The 21,522-nt window shown below is 43.8% G+C and overlaps 1 protein-coding gene across 4 annotated transcripts in view; it reads left to right on the top strand.

Annotated features, from left to right (window-relative positions):
* The first annotated feature begins 58 nt into the window (after positions 1–58).
* Positions 59–21,522, top strand: part of ZDHHC3 (zinc finger DHHC-type palmitoyltransferase 3) — a 34,812-nt gene continuing 13,348 nt past the window's right edge. For 2 of the 4 annotated variants that reach the window (XM_061351845.1, XM_061351848.1), the window contains exons 1-4: positions 2,276–2,412; positions 14,129–14,458; positions 17,498–17,622; positions 20,793–20,889. In XM_061351845.1, coding sequence (XP_061207829.1) covers positions 14,153–14,458; positions 17,498–17,622; positions 20,793–20,889 — 528 coding nt within the window. In that variant the 5' untranslated portion in view covers positions 2,276–2,412; positions 14,129–14,152. Of the gene's footprint in view, positions 249–1,740; positions 2,093–2,275; positions 2,413–14,127; positions 14,459–17,497; positions 17,623–20,792; positions 20,890–21,522 lie in introns of those variants that run through there. The other 2 variants (XM_061351847.1, XM_061351846.1) reach the window with 2 other exon arrangements.

The raw sequence follows: 21,522 nt of genomic DNA, 5'->3' as shown, positions 1-21,522 counted from the left end.
GGGAAGCACTGAGACGCCATTGTTGCCCCTCCGCCCGCAGAGTGGGGGGTTCTCTCCTCATGGACAAAGCGCATCCTGCAGCCCGTAAATCCCCCTCAGTAAGGCTTTCATAGGGAGCAGACGAATCGTTCTCAAACGCGGTGCCCGCAGAGCACCCCGCGTCCCCGAATAAACGCTTCCTCCGAGGAGCTGATCAGTCATCATAAACCAAAGGGGCAGCGGCCGCTTGCTGCCTGCCCTGTGCTGAGGTAAAACCTGCTGAAAGGGGCTGCGGAAGTACCTCTCTGCTTAGGAAGGGCTCCCGTAGGGGTAAACCCCGCGAGAGAAATAGGGAAACGGAGAGGTTTTTAGCTCGGAGGAATGGACCAAGCGAGGCGGGTTGGTGCGGGAGCAGAGAAGAGACCAAGTGCTTCGGTTAGGAGAGCGCTGTTGGTCCTGTGCCACATATCCCTGGGAAAGGAGAATGGGAAGTGTAATTAACACCACATACAATAAAACAATAATTAAGGCTGGGTTTCTTTTGACAGCCTTAATTCGAAGTTTTGGAGCAGTGAGTGGTTAATGTAAGTTTAACTCTTTGTTTGTTTTACATGGCTCTTGGGCATAATTGTAAAAGTTGCTATCTGACTTGATGCTGATGCTTCCTTGGGTGAGAACGACCCATGGCTCATGAGGCCTGCACAATGTGTTGCTGGAGTTTATCCAGGCATTTCTAGCTCTCTGAGACTCCTTAATAAAGCATACAGGACCACAGGCAGGGACACCTCACACTGGAGCAGCTTGCTCCAACCCCTGTGTCCAACCTGGCCTTTAACACTGCCAGGGATGGGGCAGCCACAGCTTCTCTGGGCACCCTGTGCCAGCGCCTCAGCACCCTCACAGGGAAGAGCTTCTGCCTAAGAGCTCATCTCAGTCTCCCCTCTGGCAGCTTCAAGCCATTCCCCTTGGCCTGTCCCTACATGCCCTTGTCCAAAGCCCCTCTGCAGGTTTCTTGTAGCCCCTTAGGCACTGGAAGCTGCTCTAAGGTCTCCTCAGTGCTTTTTGTTCTCCAGGCAGAAGAAGCCTGGAACAAGAAGTTTCGGAGGTTTCAGTTTGGGTTAGCTCTGGTCCTGTTAGTAAGCTGCGCATCTGTTACCAGTCAGATCAGAGTGGATGCTTTCTGAGATGCATTCTGTGGTTTTCCTGCTTGTAAAAGGAGTCAAGTTTATGAACACTGGGGTTATTTGGGGGTTGCTCACGACTGCTCAGTGGGAGAGCAGCAGTGGAACCTGACCAAGTCTGGTTAGCTCATACTCTTTGGGGAGTACCAGGCGAAGGCAGTGCCCTATGGGAAAGGGGCCTGGTTTGTGTGTCCTTGAGCAGCATCTGCAGTGCTGCACCTGTGCTGGACCCATTGTCTGCCCCACACAGCGGTTTTTGTGTCCTCACGTTCCCCAGCATGAACCAAACTACTGTAAGGAGAAATTTAAAACTGCCTTGCAGGAGTGAATTCCTGATCCAAAATAAAGCATCCATGCAGGTACACCATTTGATTCCCACTGAGAGCACGGGGAAAGGGGGTTCCCTCCCAGTCCTGTCTGTCTCATGGCTTAGCTGGCAGCTCCAGCTGCAAGGAATAAGTGGTTTATTATTTTACATTACTTTTGTATTCCCCCTTCTGCCACCCCAACCTGGAGCCTACCTAACACAAGTGGAATTCTTGCACAGCCCAGAGGCTCAGCTAGCACATCTCCATTACAGCTACAGACAGCTGTTTTCCAGAGGTGCAGAAAGCCTAGGCCTGGCTCGTTTTTTGTCTGGGAGGGCGGAAGGCATCCCCTTGCCCTGAAGAGGACTTCCAAGGACATTGGCGTTCCCTTTAATGTGCTGCACCAGTGGAGGCTGTCAGGCAAAACCGATGTCAGCTGTGTTTTCTTCTGCAAGGGCAAAGCAATGCGTTTTCCTCTAACCTTGTAAACAGATGACATGCTGAAGTAAAGCCAGCCTAAGGGAACCACCTGGAATGTCAGAATTCCCACTGCGTCATTAACTAACGCCTGCCGAGGATGTCCAGCCTGGAAGCGATGGCTCGACACCGGGAGCCTCAAGCAAAAGGTGAGCCACCGCTTGTGTGCCGATACCTGCCAACCAGGTATCCAACCCGCCCGGCGCGGGGAGCCGTTCCCCCCGGAAAACAAACGCCCCCAAAAGCTTATTTTCTCTTCACAAAACCCGCATTCCACCACCACCCCCTGCACATAAACACGCCCCGGCCTCCCGGGGCCCCGCCACCGCTCACTTCCTGGTTCCTGTCGGCCCCACCTCCCCGCCGAACACAGCGTAAGGGGCGGCGGCGGCGGCGGGGCCGTGCCGGTGCTCCGCGGGGCGGATGGGGCGCGGCGCTGTGCGGCGGCATTGGCGGAGGCCTGTGGGGTAGGTGACAGAGGGAAGGGAGCGGGGGGAGAACGGGAGCGGGTCGCCCACCGGGGCGGATCGGCCAACCCGCTCCCGGGGCTGAGGCGGGTGGAGCGCCCGCCGCCTGCACCGCAACCAGGGAGCACCTCTCGGCCCTCCGCCCGCTCCCCGCGCCGTGCGGGAGCCCGCTTAAGGGCCGCTCCGTGCACCCTCTTCCCTCCGGCGGGGCCCCGGGCACGGGCGGGTCGCGTCCTGTCCCGCAGCGGCGTCTCCTGGAGCTTTTAACATCGGTTGGAAATCGGGAGGTGGGCTGCTGCTCACCCCTTTGGTACGCCGGCTTCCAGCGCTGGGTTTCAAATACTGGGAGGCTGAATGCGTTAAATAATACTGGGCTGGTCTGCTTTGGAGGGTCCTTAGAGCAGCGTAATATCTCCACGGCCTGAAAAATAAACTGTGAGCCTCCAGCAATTTCGTCGGGGGCCTGTGGTCTGTTACTGGGATTGAGTGGTGAAATGGGGTCCTGTAACTTGTCAGTGATGAAATGGGCTTGCTGGTGAGCACCTGGACAGTGTTGATGGTCTACTTCAGAGGTGGCTATGGTCACTCGGTGTCTAGCTGCGGCTGTCTGAGGGTACTGTTGTGACTTCAGGGACAGGAGTAATCTGTGTTGAGACCATGGCACAGTGTTGTGGTGGGGTTAGTTGAGGTGGGTGGTGAGTTACATGTTAGTAGGAAGTAATTTGGGCTGTTTTTAAGCAACAGCTTCTAAGTATTACTGGAGTACTTCAGGAAAGTAATTTTTTAGAAGAAGCAAGAACTCACAATGGTTCATTAGGAAGCAGTCTTCAAGAAAACGCATGCTCAGGTGAGGAGGAGGCAGCACTCTGGTCTCTGCTGAGCTCTCCTGCTGCCTGAGTGCCAGTGAGGGATGCTCTGGACACCAGAGCTCATTTAGATTTCTTCCCTTTGGTCCCAATTCCAAAAAGATAACCTATGTTTTCCTAGCATGCGAAAGAGAGACTGTGTGCCAGCCTCCTGAGATAGCAAAGGTGCACAGTGTCAAATGTGTAGGAAAGGAGCTTAGATTCAAACTTGCTCCGATACAGTGGAATCACAGAGAAGGGCTGGAGGCCTGCACTGAGTGACTGCCTCCAATGTCTGGTGGTGTAGATAGCAAGGCTTGAGCAAGTACTGTTGTTCTTCACTTAGTGAAACCAACAAGTCTTTTGCTTAGTGTTGCAGGGTGTTTTGGTGATAAGAATCGTTATAACATGAGCCACATGTTAATTCATATGCCTTTAAAATGCAGCCCCACATACAATGAAGATTCAGTCCTTCAACCATGAGGACTCTGTCAGCGTAACTCTTAGTGCTGTCTCACTGACGCAAAACAGTATTTGGCATGCCAATGGGAGCTGCTCGTGGTAGTAAGTTGTGTCTGACTGAATGCTCATTGAGAATTAGAAAGTGTGACCCAGCAGCTTTGTGCAGTTGTAGGTTTGTAAAAGGAAAAATGTAAGGTCTGCCTAAAAGTTAAGGAATTTGTGGCAACATTTAACACCTATTGGGTATTTTTGTATATGTCTCGGTTTCATTTAGTTTTCATTTTGGGTGGTATAGTTACAGAGTGTGTAGTTTGGTTTGAAATTTCTTGTTTAGTAGTAGACAAAAATGTAATTCAATCAAACTACTTGGAGCAGGTTGCAAGAAGATGAATGCTTAATTCTTCAGCATATGATGGTCTGCTGCACCCAAGTATTTGTATGTCTTTTGGGGATGTTTTCCTTTGTGTCTGCAAAGGAGAGCAGTGTGTGTGTAACCTGGGCAGTGGCAGCTCTGCTTTGGTGAGTCTCTTTTTTCCATATCTAATACTAACTTACATTTCTTCGTGGGTGAGATGGTGTGCACCTCCAACAGAACAGGAGCTGGCAGCATGTACAGTCAATGCAAGTTAAACCCATGTGTTGCATTATTTCAGGAAAACTTGCTTGTGAAGCCATTAAGCTTGTGCAGACAGCATATATCTGTTATAGGGTATCTCTCATGTAGAGATTACAGTGTAGGTGATGAGCATCCACAGTGGTGAAAACGGCTTGCTGTAGCTCAGCCAGTCTCTACAGATATTAATTGACTGAGCTTATGACTTCCTCTGCTCCCTCTGCAGTGTAAACATGACCTTTTTCTCAGAGTGATACCCTGGAATACAGTTTTTCTGCCTTTCTCGAAGAAGACAGCAGGTAATATAAAATATGACAAGGTAGAGAGGCTTGTTGTCAGTTTGAATTTTCCCCGCGCTGGTTGCAGCAACCCAGATGTGATTGATGGTACCCAGAACATCACATTTGACTTATGCACATAACTAATCTGAATCTTAAGGTTGCATTAGAGGAAAAAATGAGAAATTAAAGCTTTTCTCATTAGAGCTGCGTATTTCCTGGGTTGTACGGGCGATAAGAAAAAAACATAGCTTGTAACTTGACTGGAGCTGCAGTGCAGCAAGGCTGCCAGTAACACTTTATACGGTGTCCTTTACAGAGGGAATCCAAAAGAGTGAGCCAGCTTGCCTCTGCAGGCTCTGGGTGCCAAACACCTCATCATACAGCAGTTCCCAGCAAGTGAGGTGCAACGTGTTACAGGCAAGGTACAGCTAGGTCCTGGGTCTTACTCTGCAGGAGCACTGGTGTGTTAGCTTCTTTTGCTTGCTTCTGGCTGTGCCTGCAGGGAGGGGGTTGCTTGGAGGTGCTTCTGGAAACTGGAGAGAGATCTGTCTAGGTTTATAGCCTAGTATCTATGTAACCCACCAGGTTACAAGGTGACCATAGAGAGCTGGTACTGTTATGGAAGAAGGAGTAGAGTGCAAAGAGGAAGGGGAGGGGGCTTGGGGGGGGAGGAGGAGCAGGGAGTAAAAGCAGATGATGGATGGAAAAGTAAGGAAATTAGAAGGAAGGCTACAGCAGCAGAGTTCAGCTGGAAAAATGTTGGGAATCACTGTTCCAGGAGCTATAATAGCAAGTAAAACAAGAACACAGAAAACTCAGTGTTAATGCCCTTGGACAACAGAGGAATGTTGAACAGGAGGAAATGCAAGGCTTGTGTTGATGTGTTTGCTGCCAGGCTGGTGGTGGATGGCATGTTTGTGAAGCTCAGCTGGGAGTTTTGCAATACTGCACAACTGACAGGGGTGACCAATCTTAAACATGGTGCAGCATGCAAAAGTTAAACCAAATGGGGTCAAACTGAAACATTAAGAGTGAATAAAGGTAGCATCAAGAGCTATGCTATTAAAACGAAACAGATAAAAAAAGACTGCAGAACATCTACAGGCCTGGTGGGAAGGCAGCAGTACCATATCATAGATACAGAGAAGGCTATAGCAAGTGATAAAGGGAGATAGTAATGTGGTGTACATCTTCGTTCTTTACACTGACTACGTGAATTACTAATGTCCAATACAGCATAGAATATATAAGCAATGTACTGTCGGTCACAGTTAGCCTGGGCTCTAACTCTCAGTGTTTCAAAGAACAACAAAATTAATGTTTCCATACAGAAATTGTATGGGGATTTTTTATGGAGATAGGGATCCCTTGTGGATGTGAAAGCAACAGCAAGCAAAACAAGAAACACACAGTTTGCCAGCTCAGGAGTTCTTTATTTCAAAAGCTTTAACGTACAGCCACTTTGAACCTGCAGGTTTTTCCAGTTCTCTGAGGTAGCATCATATGTTTCCTCTAGGCCAACTCTTAATATCACAAAGGTGGATCATAACAGTTGTGATTTTAACTTCAGGCCTTTTCAGGATAGAGGTGTTAATTCTTTGGTCCCTGTGTCATTAATTTGCTATTTTTATGTGTGCCCTATGTGTTTTCTGTATTTGGTTTAGTTACCTCCTTAGGTGTAGTATTTAGATTTAAAATCTAAATGCCTTCCAGTCTTCATACCGGTATCTTCTCTACCCTGTATGGTAGGGAAGAAGTGTAGACTACAAGTGGGGGAATAAAATACAGAGAGGTTGAGTGACTTGTTCACGCTTGTGAAGGGGCGTTGTAGCAGGCGCAGGTGAGAGCCAAATCCTGGGTTAGACAGTCTGTGTGAAAGGATATGTCTCGTAAAGTGCGCTTTCTGCCTGGAAAGATAATGTGCAGACTATTTTTTAGACTAGGATGGTTCTGCCAGCTTCTTACTATGATTCAGACTTTAAAGCTGAAACTGTCTCCTGCTGCTGTTCAAAATGTATTCCTTATGCCATGAAAGCAGTGTGGTTTTTCAGATAGGTACTACAAATAGTACCAGTTGTATAGACAAACTTCCCCTCTTTAATATTTTGTCTTTCCTTTTTGTTTTTCTTCTGTTAGAAGTTGACATAGGGCAAATTGAGAATTTAAATTCCCTCAATCCAGTGGCTTGTTGTTTTAAATCCTGAGTCAGCATCAAAATTCCAAAGCTGTCTGGAAGACCAGGACAGATTCTTCTGTTCTGTCCGTCATAAGGCTGTCTATTCAGGATAACTGCAGTGCTGTAGGAAAGCAGGACACCCCGTTTGTTGTGTTATGTTTCCTAGCACAGGCCCTTCTTGCAGGTCTGCCCTTTCTATACTTACTCCAGATAGGTGGCAATGAGACAAAAGTGATTTGTATTTGTATGTTCAGGATGAATACTTCTCTTTTATGTAAGCTAGGTAGCTCGTGTGTATTCAGTCTGTGAGGAAACTGTAAGATTGAAGTGACAGAATTTCTCTGTTGCAGCTCTGTCAGTTTAAAAGTTATCCTAAGTTATTTTGTAATGGCCCATACTTAGTGCCACTTTTATAAAACACCTTCCATTTCTGATGAAAAGCTTACCAAGATCAGTAACGTTGCCATCAGATTAAGCCTGAACTTAGCCTCTGTTGCCCTTGGGACTTGTGTCCTGTGCCTAGATGTTGCCCTAATTTTGTCTCTTCTCCATAGTACTGCAGCATTGATGTACCTTGGACAGTAACTACATTGTCTTGGTCTTCTCTCCTTGGCTCAGACCAGCAGCTGACAGGCCCTGTAGGAGGGCTGCAGTCACTTGCAGGATAACTCTTATGTCAGTCTTTATCATGTTATAACTTATTTATATGATACATATCCATTAGTTAAACAGAAATGATATAGACATTAACCAGGAAGCTGTTACCATCTGTCCTGAGAGATTACATACCACAAACATGAGGATAGGAAACCCTCCATGTTTTTAATTGAGAAAATGTGGTCTTATTTTCCTTACGCTTCTACTAATGGAATTCCTCTGGCACTGTTCTTGTTTACACTGATGTAAATGAGAACAAAACTGTGAGGTTTCTGCCTTATGTGGCTGTGTCTCTTTTGAGCCTGACACTCTCATACTGATCTTGGCCCTCAGGATGGAGTTTCTAGATCTGGCAGATGTCTTCAGGGTAGTCCCTTCCCCTTCTTTCTTATGGAGAAGTTCCCTCTATGTTTTCATACTCCTGTACAAATGTGTTCTTCAGAAATGCATGACTTCAGTTAAATCTTCCCCTCTAATGAAGTGCTTCTAATAAAAATAATGAAAGTATGATCCATTTTTGCTAAGGTCTGGTTCACACGTGGCCTCTTCAAAATCATTCCTAAATAAAAAATAGTAAGACTCATCAAAATAGTGGTATAAACAGTTTCTAAACCATTACTATAAAGCAGCATTGAAGTATAGCCACTTTCTCCCTTCATATATAGAAAAATGTTATAACTGGGTTACCATCTGGTTTTGTGTGCTCTTTCCTCCTTTCCAAGGCAAAGTAATCCAAGCCTGTGTAAGTAGCCTCAGAAAACACAGATTTGTTTTAAGCCTTGTAAATTATTCAGATTATTTTTAATGTATTCACTGTAATTTGCATTCTGATTTCTTTATGCCATTTGTCTTCAGTATGGGAACTGAAACTGTAGAAATAGCATGACTTCAGTAGCCAAAGGCTTCGGGGGAATCAGGGATGTTTGAGCCTCTTGCTAAAAGCAAACACATAGTTGGCAATGTAGTACTTAGACTGAAAGTCTACTCCTTATAATATGGCCCGAAATTCCAGAGGAAAAATGACAAATTAGCTGTGCTAGGCATAACCCCATTACCTGCTCTTGGTGTGGCTGGAGTAGGACTAGGCTAGGCTTTGCCTTGGGACATTTTGATCCGAGTCATAGAATGTCCTTTCGGTGCAATGTTAAGCTCTGTGCCTGATCCTTCCCCATTGTTTTTGCCATTTTAACCCAAAAGAGTAGGTTTTGGCCTGTGTTTTGTTGGGGTTGGGTTTATTTTGTTGGTTGTTTGGGATTCCACACATGTACTTCCAATGGAAGTACAGCTCTCTGGCAAATTAAGCCTGCTAATAATAGGCTTGCTTTTTTTAGCTGCCTTTCACAGACCTGTGAGATATGTCCCATTGGCCCTCCAGGGTTTTGTAAACCAGGGGTTGGAAACTGCCATACTGATGGGTATCTGGATGAATCTGCAGTCAGCCAAAAATTCTCAGCATAGCTGAACTGCTTGTTCCACTCCTGCAGATCAGTTAAAGCTTTTTAGGCCTTGCAGGAGCTATTAGGAAAACATACATGAATACTGATATTTCCTTATTACCCCTGCTAGAAATTGCTTTGGCAAGTCTTCACAGGCTTCTTGTTAGATTTGAGCTGTATGAAAGTATGGCACGAAAAGGTAAATATCCTGTTAGTTAGAAAACACTTTCTCTACTTTCTGTTGCAAAGGAAGATTAAATATCCAGTGTTTTAATTGATGCAGTTTTATGTACAGAAAAATGGAATACACGTCAAAATTACTTCTCTTGCAGTTTCTAGCTGGAGTTTATTGGGTTTGTTTCAAGGGACATCCTGTCCTGTGGATCTAGATCACTTAGTTCAGCTGTCATGACTATAACCTGACTGATAATGTATGTATGATTCCTTTTGGTGACAATAAAAGGTTAATGTTAATGTTGTTTGTCAGCTCTCAGTGTACCCTTAGTATATTCTGGGTGTGTCATAAAATCTGTTAAGTATCTCCTTAAAGTACATAAAAACCCAAGCTGGAAACCTCAACAAAATGCCCATGATAGGCCCTGGTTGCATTTCTTGGGTTTTTATTTTTTATTTTTCAGAATTGCTTTCATGTAATTGGCAGGACTTGAACTTCACTTAGTTCATGTGATAAAACGTAACTTTCCCAAAGTTCAGTGTTAAGGAACTAGATGACTTTTGAGGTCCCTTTTAACCCAAGCCATTCTGTAAGTCTGTGATTCTAATAGTGGAAATGGTTCCAGTGTACAGAGTAATGCTGTAGTTTTGCAAGTCATACCCATGTGCTCGACTTCACTAGCGTGAGTAATTCCATTTAAATCAGCAGCATTATGATGCCGTTAAGCTTGGTGTAAGTTTTAGAACATCAGAACCTCAGGTAGCTTTCACGTACACATTGGGTGGAAGGCCCACATCATTCCTTAGTTCATTCTAAACACGTTCTTTGGCCACAGGCCATTAAAAAATAGATTTTTTGTATCACTTATGTCAAAAGACAGTTACTTAATTTTCATAGGGTGTAATAGCGTATTTTAAGTGTTTTTGTAGCGGGAAGTGGATTTTAATTTGTTTCATTTAAATTTCTCATTAGTATATTACGTGGTTTCTCGATTATTCCTGTAATGCCAAATGCCTTCCAGATAAAAAAGAAGACAAGGTCTTTCCTCTGACATGTCCTTAAGCTAAATTGATGTGTGCATTGTCACTGTATCTCACACTTATCTTGTGGCCCCACTTGTAGCTTGATACCGTGATTCAGTCCTTAAGCCCTTTGCCTTCATCATTAACATTGTTTGCTCCAGAGCAGGAGGGACTGGCGTATTCCATCTGTGTGTTATGAATTAAGTTCATATGCAGCATGATTAGGGCAACTTGCTGTTTTCTCCTCCCCACTCCCCTGCAATCTTTGTTTTAATTGTTATTATTCATAGGAAAATACTAGGTTGCCAACATAAAAACAAACAGATGCTTGTGTATGTAAGAGAAGAACACAACTGGGTCATGTAGAAGAGAAGTTGAGACTGTTAAGCTCCTGTAACTTGACTCTTAAGATAGTGTACACTAGAACACATACATTTCTCAACTAATGTATGGTGTTTATGTACTGATTAGTGATTATTTTTTTCTCTTGAAGCCTTATGATGCCTCATAACATTAAATAACAAATTTGTTCTTCAGCCAGAAGGCAGAATTGAAGGCCTTTGCTGTATCCTCTTAACTGCTTCCTCAGTGCACTGCAGAAACAAGTCCCCAGACTCTCACACTGAGGTGCCTCAAGGCTCCTTCCATTTTCTCCTTAATTACACAGCAATAGCTTCTCCCTGTCCCCCAGTTCAGCTCAGTGCTATTTCTGAGAGACAGCTGTAAAACTCTTACTGGAGTGAAATCACTTCCTGCATTCATTTGCAAGAGCAGTAGATTTTTATTTGACTGCTGAAGTGTGCTGTTTAAGACTTAACCCACAGTTTTAATCACTATGTATTTGTCTAGCTTTCAGTCAGTTTCTACTAATACTGACTTTACAGTAACTTGCCGAACTAATCCTTCTGTTAGATAGGAGTTGGCTTTTCCTGTGACTTTTTCATTACTTTACTTTGGGAAACAGAATCTCAGGGTGTAGAGGAAGAAAAAGTCTAGGCAAAAGATCCTGGAAGTCTGTGTTCAGGACTAGACAAGATGTTACTGCACCTGATGCGTCAATTCTAAGACTTCTGTTGGAAAACTGACCACCTAAATTACTGTTTCCTTATTTTTTTAATGCAATAGGATATTACTGACAACTAAACATTGTTGTGAGGTGGGTGGTGAGGCACTGGCACAGGTTGCCCAAAGAAGTGATGAATGCCCCGTTCCTGGCAGTGTTCAAGGCCAGGTTGGACAGAGCCTTGGGTGACATGGTCTAGTGTGAGGTGTCTCTGCCCATGGCAGGGGGTTGGAACTGGATGACCTTAAGGTACTTTCCAACCCAAACCATTCTGTGATTTTACAGTTCTTTAATGAAGTCAGCTTTGAGTTGGCAAACCAGTGTAACAGCTTTAATATGATTATCAAATAATGCAGGGAAGATTAACCTGTTTCCTTGAAGGAGAGACTGAGGCTTTAAGATATTCCTGCATTCACAGCATATACAAGTATTCTCACAAAAATTGTGGCAACCTGGGGAAAAGGTATGGATTTACTCGTAGGGATAGATTTATCTGAACTTAGACCACCAGATTGTTTAGGTCATCACTGTTTCTCACTAAATATCAGGAGTTATGAGGCTAAATTATAGCTGTGGTTAAAATACAAAGTAATTGCAACGTGGTATATGAATTTTGTGAATGGGGAGGAGAGGTTGGGTGACTTTTGGGTTTGTTTTGGTTTTTTCACCGAAGTAAATGAGCTCCTCATGGGCTCATTTTCATCTTGATTTTTCTGTTTTGTGTTGATGTATTTATACATATGACTGTGCTTTAACATTATCCATGTGACTTTCTTCACATTCATAAAATACTTAAATTCTCTCACTTGGCAGCATACTAAGTGCTCAGAACAGGCATATAAGCAACTACCTAACTCTCCTGGTTTTAGCTAGAAAACAAATGCTGTAAGTGGTCTGGCTCACCCATTTCTGTGCACCTAGTAGAAACTTTCTGGTCCTGGCTTTTCCCTCTCACTGTGCCAACAACAGTTCCAGTCACCTCTGTTCCATGTCACTCGCACTAACACACGCGAGCTCATCACTTCTGTGCTTCAATGTAATCGTCCTGCTCATTCACAACCTTCCTTTTTGGCTGTGAAAGACTAATTGTCCTCTTATGAATTTGGTCCTCTTCAAATAACAACTAGAAGGCAAATAGGATCTCCCTGCTCATCGCAGGGGGTTGGACTAGATGACCTTTGAAAGTCCCTTCCAATCTCAACTATTCTATGATCTCCTTTCCTGTCTAGGTAGGGGCAGTAGCACCTCTGTTTAGGTTGATGTTATGCCAAATAGAGCTTTTCCCTGGTACTTGACAGAACTTTGCCATAAAAGAGATTGAGAGATGTTTAAGGTCATAGGTACTTCTGTGATCCTCTCACTATGTTTGCTGCAAGATTTTCCCGTTTTCTATAGGCAACAGTGTCACTTTTTTAACAGTTGAACATAAAAATAGCTTCAGTAGAACTGTTGGGGCAGGAAGCATAATTACTGGCGAGCACTGTTTCCCTTTCTCTGAAGTAAAACAGGAAAATGCACTCTTTTTTTGCAAAGCAGAATAATCCTCATGGGTTGAGATGGGAGGAGGCTGAACCCTTCTATTCAGGTATACGTGATTTGGTGTATTTGGTAGTAGTTATTGTAGCCATTTTGCATAGAAGGTGAGTCTTATATGTAGAGGTTGGAGTGGTTTAGAGGGTTGTGCAAATACTCCATGAAGAAGTGTCTTCGGAAGAACTTGCTGGGTGTATAAAGAGCCACTTTCAAGGCATAGCATTGTCGGTATGCTGTTACATTGAGTGGTGTATGTTCACAGGGCAGTTTGATTGATCCCCTGCCAATATCTTACAAGTACTTTTCTTGTTTTCTCAAATGTCTACTTTAGGTAGGCACTGAAAGAGACGTGCATACCTGGAGCAGTGCAGTTTCTGGCTCCAGGGTCATTGGAATCATAGGATCAGCTAGTTTGGACCTTACCTTCTGGATTGACAAATCCTCTTGCAGAGATGGTGAGGACAGAGCAATGGCTGCAAATGTCATGTTAATGCCCTTATTACAGTGGACTGGGGTTAACTAGAAGTGCTAAAGGGGAGGTAAACCAAATGCTGTTAGGGGATGCCATTAAAGGCCAGGTTGTACTGGACTTGGAGCAACGTGGTCTAGTGGAAGGTGTCCCTGCCTATGGCAGGGAGTTGGAACTGGATGAGCTTTAAGATCCTTTCCAACCCAAACCATTCTATGATTCTGTGATGGAGTGAAGCTGGTGGGAGAAGCACGGCAAAACAGAAGACTTACAAGGGACATAAGGTCAAAAGAGGAGGTGAGAGTGGGAGATAGCTGTTGTTTGGGAAGAGCATCCTCTAGCCAAGACTAGAAATGTATGTCAAGATCTTCACTTGTGTTGCTTCTTCAGCAGTTCCTGCCACTGCAACTTTGCAGTGGTTTGGTTTTGCACTTTTACCCCAAAGCTGTGAGTCAGTGCATAAGGAAAAAGGAAATTTTTTCCACTTGCTAAGCTTCCCAGTATCTGTAGGAGAGACTTTTCTCTTCCCCAGGTCCGAGGCAGGAAAAAAGGGACCCTGCCAGCTGTGCCAGGTCTTTCCTTTTTACCTCGCATAAAGTGTCCAGGTCTTGCTTCAGTTCCTGCAGCTGAACAGGCAGCTCCTGTTGGCACCTACCTGATCACTTTCTTTTCACTTGTTGTGTTTCCTCTCGGGGAGTGGAGGTGACACATGGGTGGACTTCATGTGTAATTAAACAAACACTTAATTAAAAAAGGTTAATTTCTTAAAAGCACTTAGAAAATCTTCTGAGTAAGAAGTGTTCTGATAAGCACAGGAGTCTGCTTTCCAAGTTCCTTATTTTGTGCTTCATTTATTTACCTTTTTTTGCTTTTTCAACTCCCTTTCTGCAATGTGGCATTTCCCACATGATCCCCGTGCCATTATGCGAACAGAGGTCTGCATGTCTTGCAAAGCAGTGACCGCTGTTTCTGACTCTCTTTCAGATGCAAGTATGGACATAATAGCCTATGATGCTTACTCCAGTCCACCGCTTCCGAGATATTGAAAGGAAACCTGAATACCTCCAGCCAGAAAAGTGTGTCCCACCTCCTAGCCACGCTTCCCTGGGAACAATGTGGTTTATTCGAGATGGCTGTGGTATTGCATGTGCTGTCGTTACCTGGATGCTGGTGTTCTATGCCGACTTTGTAGTCCTCCTTGTTATGCTAGTTCCATCAAGAGATTATGTTTATAGCGTCATCAATGGCACACTGTTCAACACCTTGGCTTTCCTCGCTTTGGCTTCACATTTTCGTGCTATGCTGACAGATCCAGTAAGTATATCTCTCTCTGTAATGTCTGGGGAAAAAGCAGGCAATGTTTTTCTTGTCTGCTACATGTTGGGGAACTCAGTTGCTTGAGTGAGTGGCAGATTTAAATAACTTTTGTGTGTCACCCTACAGATTGAGGCTGCTGATGTGGTATGCTAATTTGTCCTCCCACTCAAGTGAGATGCAAAGGACTCAGCTTTAGATTCTCATTGTGCAAGCAGCTCCTCTCTCTTTGCCCTGGGAAGGAGAGTGTTTCTCTCTGACACTTGTTTTTCCCCAGTAGCAGATCTGGGAGGTGTGTGTGTGTGTGTGTGTGTGGCTTGTCCTGTCTTGACAAACACGCAAACTGGAAAAGCTGGTTTTGATTGTCTGCCTTGGCAAGTATTGCTTCACCAGAAGGGAGCAGGATGCATATTGGTTTGAAAAGCCATGTTACCATCTCTCATACTGGTGATTTAGTTGAGTGTATTGGACCATGGTGAAATAAATACTGTGTGACCATACTAAAGAGCTGACAGTTCTAGGTGAGTGGGAAGCACACGAGTTCTAAGACCCTCTAGGATGTCTCTGTAGGAAACTGCTTTTTGAGAGAGGTGTTCTGCTCCTTTCTTGCCTTTCAGCTAGTAAGAAGATAGAGTTTAGTATTGGAACACTTACTCTGACTGGCCTGTGATGGTGTAGCTGCTTAATAACCACTGGTGAGTAGGTTCAGCTCAAAACCCCATCTCTGCTAGTCAGTGGAAGGAAAACCAAGCTTAGACTCCTCTTGGCCCCTTCCTCCTGAGTGTTCTTGATGCTATTGTGAATAGCGTGTGCCTCTGATACTCTTAATTATTCCTTCCAAACATCATTTGCTACTTGAAACTTTATTAGATGCCATTAAAACTTCAGTGTCATCATTGTTTCTTAGTTTCCAGCAATCCCAGAAGCCACAGCACTGCATAAATGGCTTGCTTTGGGGTAATTTCACAGTTTATAGTAGACTGATGACCTGCACAGCACTGCTGCTGGGCAGAACTGTAAGCAGTAGTTGAGGCTCTGAAAGTGCTGGTTGTCGGACTTTGGTATAGAGGGTTGCAGCAATTTGTGATACAGTTTGTACCCTGGGGGTTCTTTCTTGTTGTTAATTATTGTATATTGTGTAGCTTTAATGCCTGGGGACCTTCAAGTCACTGGAATTATTCTGCAGTTAGCAGGAACTCTGCTGAAACAAAAGCTGTATTCTGAAGCAGGCTGGGCAAACAGTGTTGGAGCAGCAGATACAATCTCTATGCAGAGTAATTGGGAAAAGAGATGTGAATTCCTAAAGTGTGGTGGAATTTGTGTGGGGATGGTGAGAAGCAGTGGGATTCTGATTTTTTTAATGAGGCTATCTGCTAAAAAATACAGAGGAGGGAAGATAAAGTGAGGGGGGGCAGCAACATCTATCAGACAGTGTGAGTCAGGGATGAAGGATGCTGACGGGACATGGGGAACCAGGGGCATGTCTAAGATCAAAATGAAACAGCCACTGCTGAGGCAAACAAGTACAATTCTAATTATAAATAAGTGAACACCTGATAGCCCGTGGCATGCTTTTCAGGAACTGCTTCCTGTGATGTCTTGCTAAAACATTCCTAAGGTTCTGAGTTTTGCTGCATACAGCTACCTGACAGGAGGATGGAGAAAGGAGGTGGCTGATGTCCCAGGTAACAAGCAATAGGATAAGAGGAACCAGTCTCAAGCTGTGACAGGGGAGGTTTAGACTGGAGCTGAGGAACAATTCCTTCCCCAGAGGGTGCTCAGGCATTGGAACAGGCTGCCCAGGGCAGGGCTGCAGTCACCGTCCCTGCAAGTGTTCACACAGCGTGGAGACGAGGCCTCAGTGCCATGGGTTAGGGGTGGCCTTGGCAGTGCTGGGGAATGGTTGACTTGATCTGAAAGGCCTTTTCTCGCCTAGTTCATTTTATGGTTCTGTACTAAAGACAGAGCATCCGAGTTGTAGCATTTTATAGAAATGGGTCTTGGTAATTTTTAAACTGGCTGGGCCTGTTGGGAGGTTTTTGTGGCAAAGCCCAGAGACTGCTCAAGAAAGCCTTATGGTACCTGTTTAATGTGCAGTTCTTTCATTGCTGTGTATTATTCCTGTTGTTGCTGTTAGGTCATACAGATGTGTTAAAAAGAGACATCAGAAACCTGTTAAAATATTACATCCCTGATTTTGTTTCAGTATAAAAGCCTTGCATCCACAGAGGTGCATTTGTGCCAGTGTACCAGTACTGATCTCATACAGCACATTTCATGACTTTCAGGGGGATTTGGGGGGGGGCTTGGGGGCAGGGGTGGTGGGGTTTGTGGCTTTGGGGGTGTGCGTGTATGGTTTTGGGGTGTTTCTTTAGCTAATACACAGTCCTAGAAACTCTGGAAACTCTTGAAGCCAGACTCTAGCAACAGCAACGCATAACCTGTTTAAAGACACACATTTTAAAGTGGGAATTGCACACCCTGAGAATGTTTTACCTAGTCGTATTCAGGTGGGAGGATTCTTAATGTTCACTGCTTGAATGTTAAACCCTCATTTAAATAACAAATACCCCATGGAAGCATAGCTATAAATACATAAGGTGTTTACCAGCAACTCTTAGTGCACACAATGATACTTCAGAAGTAGCTGTTTCTACTGGAATAAAATACCTGCAGCTTCCAGTTTGTGATATGAAGCACTGGCATGATGGATTTATTGATGGATGTGAAGAGAGGGACGAGGATGCTTAAATATTCTAAGGTTATTATAGGACTGCAAAAGACTAATTGCTTAAGTGAGGATTTACTGATGTTTAAACCAAAACTATGTTGAAGTATGTGGTTTCATGAATTAGGAGCTGATTTTAATTTCTTTTCTGAATATTCTTGCTCTTCTTGAAACTCTGTTGATCTTAGGGAAGTTTTTATTCTTCCTTTTCCGTCTCCTCCCATAGTTTTAAGTCATCCTTTTGTTCACAGCACTTACAACATTACAACAGGTTAATCTTCTGGTTTGTTCTGTTTCTTTTCTTTCTGCAGGGTGCTGTACCCAAAGGTAATGCCACAAAGGAGTTCATTGAGAGTTTACAGCTAAAGCCAGGACAGGTGGTTTACAAGTGCCCAAAGTGTTGTAGCATCAAACCTGACAGAGCACATCACTGCAGGTAAAGGCTTTTCTGAGGACTGCTCAGGAATTACCCAGTGGGCCTTGATCTTAATTGTTTTTGGAGTCTGAGACTGGAGTTACTGAATTGAGAGATTGGTATCCAGATTCTGTTGCCTATAGTGCCAGACACTGGAAAAATTCTCAGGCCTTCTCTGACAAATTTTCATCTAGAGCAGCCTGGGGCTGCTTCTTGCAAAGTGAGAAGCACTCAAATGCTGCCTTGACTCCAGACCTGTGATTGACATTCCATACATTTACATGTAAAGGTGACTTAAAAAGAGACATTCTATACCAGAATGCATAGAAACCTGTAAAATGTAATGTCTCTCAAAGGTCAGTGTCCTTTCTATGTTTGTTTTTATTCACCTCTTTAACTTGTAGGTTCTATTCAGGAGTGAGGTTTTAGTTCAGGTAACTAAAGTTTGTGTAACTGTGTATCTCTTAAGAGTTCTGACTTACACATTTCTATTAGGTAGTGTTACTTTGTGCTTTGTGATGGATTAGTAGCTACTGATGTATCATGTCCTTTCTTTTTCTGGTAGGATAAACTTCCCTGAAGACAGTAACTGGTAATAAGCTTTTTACTCGTAAAGGCAGTGAACAAAAAGAATTAACTACTTCCTAAAATTCTCTTCTGCTTGTAAAGCAAGTGAACTTGCTTTTAAGTAAGCAGTCAATGAGTTTGCAGTGATGTCATTTCCTTACTTCCTCTAAAACCAATACATGCTGAGAGAGCTCCTCTCGGGCTTACTGCTCATTTGTGCAGGTGTCTTCTGAGGAGGGGAATACATGGTACTGAGCTGAACAAACATGTGATGCTGTTTGCATTTTTCATGTTTATTTTCAGAGCTTTAGTTTACAAATGGAGTTTTTTGGTTTTTTTTTTTCATCAAAATCAGGAGTTGGTTCTTCAGCAGGAGCAATACGATCATGTCTATCACTTATTAATGCTGCTGTAAAATCCCCTCTGCCACTTGTTCAATTATGAATGAAACTTTGCATCTAAAATGCTGGCTTGCTGATGCCTTGCAGCCTAACACGAGCACAAAACCTCATCTCCATGGTCCTTTTTAATATGCTTTAAGAAAACTTTGTAGACATTAAGATTTGGGAAACCGATCCACTGAGCACTGGTGCTGTTGAGAATCAAACATCTTCTTTGTGGAGTAGGGGGATTTATTGTTTTTTCACACGTCAGAGTTGTGCATATACATCAGCAGGTGATCCTGCTAGCTGTATGCCTCAGGGGCCAGGGTGCTTTTTGATCCATGTGCTATATTGAGTCCCCCATGTCCAGCAAACTGCTCCTGACAGCATTTGGAAGCTGGCTGGTTGCAGTGGGGGAGAGTGTCTTGAGTATGGGCAATCCCCAATTGTTTTCAGTCTTTGTTTCTGTATCTCCTTTTCCCCCAGTTACTTTCATATTTTGCCTGTCATCCAACTGCTGTTGGTATGGACACATGGAATAAAACCTCTCAGCCTTGGCTACCTCCTTCATGGAGGTCTCTTTTGGCTCCACTGCTTCAGATTGATCCACTGGGGAACTAGGAGCAATTGGAGGGTTTGTTTGGGTATTTCCATGGTTCAGAACCCATGGGAAGTGTGTGCACATCTGCACACAGTAAATTAGACCACAGGGAGGCATCCTCCTGCTGCCTTCTGCATCTTCCTGCTTTATACCGCCTGCCCTGTCCTTCCTCCTTTTTGTGTTTTTAAACCAGGAATTGATATTTGTCATATGAAGTATGACATTATCTGACAGATGAATTATTTTTACTGTGCCAGCTGATTTCAGTCCCCATGTAGCTTGAAAATAATTCCAAGCTTCTTATCCTGGCAAAACCAGGCTTTTCCTGTTTTCTACCTCACCTGGGGCTGGAAGGTAATAGGGTATCCAGTCTGCCTGAGGAGAAGCAGCTCCTGATCTGGCTGTACACTGGGAGGCTGGGATCTGCCTCTCCAGCCTTTCTTCTAAGATCAGGGCTATAGCAACTCATTTGTTTGTCAGGCATGGCTGTATCCTTGGGGATTACCCCCTCCTGCCTCACAGAGCAAGTGCAAGGCTGTTCTGACAGAGAGGTTTTTATTATTTATTCATATGCCCTCATAAGAGCATGTTTATGTTTTTGTCTGTTTCCCTTAAGCTTTTGGCTGTGGAAGTTTATTGGTTATATTAAGATCAAAATATTTTTTGTTATAAGAAGAAAACCAACACTAGCAGAGCTTAATGTCGAGACTGTTTGAGTGCTGCCAGAATTGTTCTGGAATGGCTGTTTCCTTTCTTGGTTTGGTTTGGGGGTTTGGTGGTGTTTTCATATTTGATTTCTGTGCTTGTTTGTGCAATGTGGTATCAGGAGACTGCCTTTGTCTCCTATCATATGAGAAAGCAGCAGAGAAAAAGACTTCCTTTATTATAGGAGTTAAAGCAGTTACTGACGAAGCAAGGGGATGATGTTCACACAGAATCATAACCTTTGAATTCTTTGACTTGGAGCCACAACGTGCATTCTGGCAAGAATTTGAATTTAGGTGTTATTAGTCTGGTTTTGTCAAGGGCTTTAACACCACATTTTACCTTAAATGTATATTGTGATACTGGCTTCCTGACTAGCTGCCAAAGCTGTTTGCTGCTAGTATGTGGCTTACCTTGATGTCAACACTCTTTCCTAATGCTGTATTTAACTTTCTTTTTGGCAAGTTCCTGCAAAGGGCTAATGTTGGTAAATAAACCTTAGTGTGTTATTAGCAACTCTGAAAAAGGTCTTTATTCATTATGGCTTGTCCTGTGTTTCTGTTTTTTGTTTGGTTTTAATCTATGGACCTATTCACAGACCAAATAGGTTAAAGCTAAACTAAATCACAGATCTTTTTTTTTCCCTCTGCCTGAATGCATTGTTGAAAGCATGTTGTGGCAGAAGTACTTATGTGAATATTGTGTTAAGGTGTCTTACTTGGCATTTGTGTGGTGATTTGGTATTGTGTGGTTCATTTTGAACAGACATAGTCAAGTGAGCAAACCAAAAAGATGAACGTGATGACTAATGCATTTATTAAAGTTCAGATTTCGCCTCTGATTCTTTCCTTTAATCTCTGTGTGCCCCAAACCCCTGTGAAATGTTGTGTTCCTGGAATGAAATGTGCTAGAAATAAAGACCTGTATTCTTTCAGTGTTTGCAAGAGGTGTATTCGGAAAATGGATCATCACTGCCCGTGGGTCAATAACTGTGTAGGAGAGAATAACCAGAAGTACTTTGTACTGTTTACAGTAAGTATTTTGCCAGTGGTGTTTGTGGTTGGCCAGTGGGCAGCGCTGAAAGGCTTTGTTAGTCTCTGAAACAGCTCCCATGGTTGGATTTCTTCCCCCAAGGTTGGACTTACAGGGAACTGCGGCAGACTTTGGTTTCAGTAACTAGGGAACATACACAACAAGGGGAAAAAGGCATCACAGGAAGTATTTGCCAGGGTGTTGTGAGGTTTGTGTTGACAGTTGTTCAGCAGCACCTATTTTGAACGTGAGTAGCTTACTGTGGCATTGAGCTCCTTGAGGCGTGGGCTCTGCTTTTAAAATGTGTTGTGCCTGGTAGGGTCCCAGGCCATAGGCAGGGTTCCTAACTGTTGTAGTTGTATGAGTACCTGTGTGGGATCATACAATAAGAGCTGTTGCCACATCTTAAGCAAGGAGTGGGAAGTCTGCAGTCTCCTTGGCAAGAATTATCCATCTTTTACTTGCAAGTGATTTATTTTCATACTTGAAAACCAAGGACGTGTTTGACTTTTTGTACTATATCTGTGGCATCACGAATGAAAAGAGGAGTACAGACTTGAGTACTACATATTTCTGGAGGGGTTGAAATCTGTTTCATCAAAGTGAACTGCAGATACCTTGTGGGTGTAGTGT

Source organism: Neopsephotus bourkii, unplaced genomic scaffold (assembly GCF_033783945.1).
Source record: "Neopsephotus bourkii isolate Nb327-2 ecotype Australia unplaced genomic scaffold, CSIRO-AGI_Nbou_v1 NB_611, whole genome shotgun sequence".
NCBI classification, from domain to species: domain Eukaryota; kingdom Metazoa; phylum Chordata; class Aves; order Psittaciformes; family Psittacidae; genus Neopsephotus; species Neopsephotus bourkii.
This window is presented reverse-complemented; position numbering and strand designations above follow the sequence as displayed.